Below are 5,675 nucleotides of genomic sequence, written 5' to 3'. Positions count from 1 at the left end.
ATATCAGATATAGCAGCCCTAATCTCAAGGCATTTTTAATCTTCTGATCGAACCGGATGAAGGACCTTCCTGATGCCCATTTCTTGTAAATCCAAGCGCACATTCAAATGGTCTTTTGACTTTCCGCCAATGTTCAGCAAAGTGCGGAGTATATTGTCACAAATATTATTCTCGATATGCATAATGTCAAGGTCATGTCGCAATAAATTGTGACTCCAATACGGTAAATTAAAAAATATTGACTTTTTTGAATGGAGAGTTAATCTTTTTACGCTTTGTTCCCCTTTGGCCTTTTTCCTTGCTCTTTTTATTTTTTCCAAATTGATTTTCATAGCCTGATAATAACTGGACTACATCTTCACCACTTAAAATTGGTGGAACCTGTCCCATTTCAACCTCACCATTGAACCTTCTCTTGTCGAATCTCCACTTGTGCTCCGGAACTAGAAATTTTCTATGGTTCACGTAACACATCTTTTTACTATGTTTCAAGTACATTGAAGATATTTCGTAGTGGTATATGGGACACGCCAATTTACCCTTGGGGCTCCAACCGGAGAGCATCGCATATCTGGGAAAATCACTAATGGTCCATAACGCACTTGCACGTAGAGTAAAGTTTTGGTTAGTCAAGGAATCATAAGTATAAATGTTAGCATCCCATAATTCTTTCAACTCTTCAATTAGAGGCTGCATATATATGTCGATATTATTTTTTGGAGATTCTGGACCAGGGATGAGTGTTGAAAGAATCAGATTTTTGGGCTTCATGCATAGCCACGGTGGCAGGTTGTAATTCACCAAAATAATTGGCCATGTCGAGTGAGTTGTACTTATTGTATGGTAAGGACTGAATCTATCAGAGGCTACACCAAGTATGATATTCCTCTTTTCTATCGAAAAATTAGGATACCTTGCATCCATCGCTTTCCAGGCCTTGGCATCAGTAGGATGTCGAAGTTTCCCATCATCTTTTCATCCCACGGCAGTCCAAATCATAAGTTTCGAATACTCCTTCGACATATACAACCTCTGCAGCCTAGATTTCAGCGGAAAATAACGCATAACTTTGGCTAAAACATTTCGAATCACCTTCTTTGGATTATTTTCACGGATGCCTTTCTTTTCCACTATTTCCCATCTTGAAACACCACAAGTTTTAAAAACAGATGCATCTTTATTTTCTCCCCAATAAAACATGCAATCATTTGGACATGTGTGAATTTTTTGGTAATCGAGCCCTATATCTTTAATGATATTCTTTATAGAATTAAAAGATAAGGGAATGTGGGCATGTGGAAAAGCTTCTCTTAACAACCCTAGTAAATCTATGAATGCAGCCTCCGTAATTCCATGTCCACACTTTAAGGAATAGAGCCTAAGGACAAAACTTAATCGTGAAAAAATTGTACTTCCCGAATATAACGGTTACTTTCGATCTTCTATATGATGATTAAATCTATTAGAAATGGTATTTGGTCCATTTATGGGGTCATCTTCACCAATCTGCATTCCATGAGTATGGCGGAACATGTCATCTTCCATATGATGATTAAATCTATTAGAAATGGTATTTGGTCCATTCACAATGTCTGCATACCATGGAATAAAGTTTTTTAGAGCTCTTACCTCAATCCGGAGAAGTTTTTCATCCGAAAACGTCTCAGTTATAGGAACATCTTCTTCCTCCCTCACTAAGTGACTCAGATGATCAGCTACAACATTCTCAGATCCTTTCTTGTCCTTAATTTCAATGTCAAACTCTTGTAGCAGCAAGATCCAACGAATGAGTCTTGGTTTTGCCTCCTTCTTGGCCAACAAGTACTTTAAGGCCGCATGATCAGTATAAACAATCACCTTTGTACCAAGCAAATATGACTGAAATTTCTCCAAAGCAAAAACAACAGCTAGGAGCTCCTTCTCGATGGTTGCATAATTGAGCTGTGCATCATTTAAGGTCCTCGAAGCATAATAGATAGCATGCACCATTTTGTCTTTCCATTGCCCTAGTACTGCTCCAACAACATAATCTGAAGCATCACACATTATCTCGAAGGACAAATTCTAATCAGGTGCTTGTATGATGGGGGATGATGTAAGCTTCGATTTCAGCTCCTCAAATTCTAACTTGCATTCATCATTGAACTCGAACAGAACATCTTTCTAAAGAAGATTATTTAGAGGCCTTGTAATTTTAGAAATGTCTTGAATGAATCTTCTGTAAAAACTAGCATGCCCAAGAAATGACCTAATCTCATTAACACTTATCGGAGCATGTAAATACCGAATCAAGTCAATCTTTGCTTTATCCACCTCAATGCCTCTTGAAGAAATCATATGTCCAAGAACAATACCTTGGGTCACCATGAAGTGGCACCTTTCCCAGTTCAACACTAGATTTGTTTCTTCACACCTTTGCAAAATTAATCCCAAATTCATCAACCAACCATCAAAATCATCACCAAAGACACTGAAATCAACCATGAAAACTTCGATAATTTTCCCCACATAATCAGAAAATATGCTCATCATGCATCTCTGAAAAGTCCCAGGCGCATTGCACTGATCGAAAGATAAGCGTCTAAAGGAAAAAGTACCAAAAGGGCATGTAAATGATGTCTTCTCTTGATCTTCGGGGGCTATAGCGATTTGATTATATCTGGGGTATCCATCCAAGAAAGGGTAATAAGCACGGCCAACCAACCTCTCCAACATTTGATCAATGAATGGCCAGTGATGGTTCTTTGAGGCACCAACTCATTCTCCTCATTCACTACAACTGTAACTCTAGACTTTTTGGGAAGAATATGCACGGCAGAAACCCACTTTGAGTCAGAGATAGGATAAATGATTCCATTATCCAATAGCTTGATGACTTCTTTCTTCACAACTTCCATCATAGGAGGATTAAGTCGACGTTGAGGTACTCTCACATGTTTTGCACCTTCTTCCAAGTGAATACGATGAACACATAATGTGGGACTGATTCCTCGAATATCTGCTAAGCTCCACCCAATAGCTTTCATATGTTTTCTAACTACCTTCACTACTTTTTCTTCTTGTTCAGACGTGAGCTTTGATGAAATTATGATAGGCAATGTCTCTTCCTTCCCTAGAAACAGGTATTTGAGATGAGAAGGAAATGGTTTGAGTTCTAGTTCAGGTGCTTGAACAATTGACGACAACTGCTTCTGAATGGAATTAAGAGGTAGTACCAAGTTTGTAACATCTTTGACAAAATCCCCTCTATTTAGAGCTTTGCAGTGCTCCATCATACTATTAATATAAATACCTTAACCTTCGACAATGACTTCGAAATTCCCTTCCTTGTTAATACCGATGCCATGTGAAATTAATGTCTCTAGTTCATCTTCTTTCATCAACTCGAAGTGCTTTTATGCAATATCTTCTGTTGTGCTCAATGCATATCACATCTCGGTGTCCTAGGGTACCTCATCATCTCGAACATGTTGAACTTTATAGTTTCATTATCAAAATCTATACTAAGCTCTCCTCTTGCCACATCAATCCTTGTCTGAGCAGTGCACATGAATGGTCTCCCAAGAATTAAGTGTGCATTAGGTGCTTCTCCCATATCCAAGATATAAAAATTAGATGGATATTGAAATCTGCCAACCTACACAAGAACATCCTCCAAAACACCTTTCGGGTAAACGTGAGATCTGTCAGCTAATAAAATTGTAACACCATCTGTTTTAAGTTCAGTTTTAGTACACATTTTCTTATAAATACCAGATGGCATAACATTAATCGACGCACCCAAATCAAGTAAAGCATTTTCAAATTTAGAGTTACCAATGGTGCAAGGAATAGTAAAACTCCCAGAATCCTTACACTTTGTTGGCAATTTTCCTTACAAAACTGCAGAGACATTTTCTTTCATCTCAACAACCTCTCTTCCCTTTAGCCTCCTTCTTTTAGTACACAAGTCTTTTAATACCTTGGCATATGCTGGTAGATTCTGAATGCATTCCAGTAGAGGCAAATTTATATGCACTTTGCGAAAGGTCTCCAAAATATTTGTCTCTAGTGCACTCTTCTTTGTCTCAACCAGCTTTGCTGGAAAAGGTACATAATCAAAGGGACTATTAGTAATAACAGGATTTGAAGAGTTACAAGATTTACCAGCAGATTTTGGTGAAGTTTGCTCCTCCAACTTTTTATGCTCGCTCTCAGCTTTATTCTTTTTCTCATGCAAGATCTCATGAGCTTGTGAATCGTCTTTTTCTTCAACTTTTTTATTGTGTGAAGCTTTTTCAGTTGTTGGATCTCTCTCTACTCCATGCCTATCCACTTCATTTTCCAGTACCTTTCGAGTCGCGATAACATTCCTACCACTTTTGATGGTAATGATATTTGCATGCTCAAATTTCAGATTGGGATGTGTAGTTCTAGGTAATCGTCCAGGCTCATGCTCTTGATTTATCTTCTTGATCACATCCCCAAGTTGCTTCTGCATCTCTTTGATCTCTTGAGAATTTGTAGTGCATTGCTTTTGCATCTCCATTTGCCCATCAACCAATTTAGAAAATAATTTTTCAATATTGTTGTCACCACCTATATTTTGGGAACCTTGTCCCCTTTGCTGAAAACCAAGAGGTGTAGAAGTGTTTTGGAACTGAAATCCATTCAAAGCATTGCTAGTGTTTCCATACCTCAGATTGGGGTGATCCCTCCATCTTGGATTATAGGTGTTCAAGAACTGATTTCCACCATGATTGGCAAATCCGAAAACATTAACATCCTCATAAGAAGGATCCATCAATGTAGGACATACATCAGTAAAATGTCCAGGAGTTGAACAAATTCCACAAACTTGAGCCTTTGGTGTTTTACCACTCAACATTAATGCACTTAACTTCTCAATGTTCTCCTCAATCTTTGACAGTCTTTGATCAGAACCAACTCCTTGATTTACACCTGACATTGCACGATTTCCATATTGAAGTTCATTTGCAGCTCCCTTAGCAATAAGTTTCTCAGCATCATCATGAGATAAATCCATAAAAGCACCTTGTGCGATAGAATTCAAATGTCCCTTCTTACCTTCAAGAAGACCTTGGTAAAAAAATGTAACAGACTCCCTTTAGAGACACCATGTTGAGGGCATATCTTTTGCAACTTTTGAAATCTCGCATAATATTCGGCATAAGTTTCAGTAGCATTCCAGCTATTTGACTTCTCATGTTCATTACCCGAGTTGCTGGATATAATTTCTGTAAGAATTCCTGGGCTAGCTTCTCCCAAGAAGTATTTTACCCCACAGGCAATTCCTCTAACCAGTCCAAAGCTGCTCCATCAAGGGAAAATGGGAATGCCTTCATCTTTAAAATTTGAGGATCTGCCAAATCCGGCCCCATGCTTTCCACAATAGTCACGAACCTAGAAAGATGTTGATTAGGTTCCTCAATTGGAAGATCATGAAAGACAGGTAACCTCATGAGTAGATTTTATTTGATCTCAAATTTGCCACTCTTCCCAGTTGCAGGATTCAGATAGACCATACATGAATGGGCAAGATTAGCAATCGAGATAGCAACATCATCACGCAGTGTTTGTACTATTACCATGTCAGCTAAAACAATTTTTCCTTCAATTCCATTGTCTACTTGCTCACTTGAATTATCACTCTTCTTGTGAAAAAGCTTCTCAGG

At 38.3% G+C, this 5,675-nt stretch overlaps 1 protein-coding gene across 1 annotated transcript; it reads right to left on the bottom strand.

The window, feature by feature from the left end:
- Positions 1 to 3,874: 3,874 nt before the first annotated feature.
- Positions 3,875 to 5,462, bottom strand: LOC141665662 (uncharacterized). Its single transcript, XM_074471649.1, has 2 exons — positions 5,281 to 5,462; positions 3,875 to 5,105 (listed from the first exon to the last, which is right to left on the bottom strand). Exons 1-2 carry the CDS (start codon positions 5,460 to 5,462, stop codon positions 3,875 to 3,877), a joined length of 1,413 nt encoding a protein of 470 aa, XP_074327750.1.
- Positions 5,463 to 5,675: the final 213 nt, after the last annotated feature.

Source organism: Apium graveolens, chromosome 6 (assembly GCF_009905375.1).
Source record: "Apium graveolens cultivar Ventura chromosome 6, ASM990537v1, whole genome shotgun sequence".
NCBI classification, from domain to species: domain Eukaryota; kingdom Viridiplantae; phylum Streptophyta; class Magnoliopsida; order Apiales; family Apiaceae; genus Apium; species Apium graveolens.
This window is presented reverse-complemented; position numbering and strand designations above follow the sequence as displayed.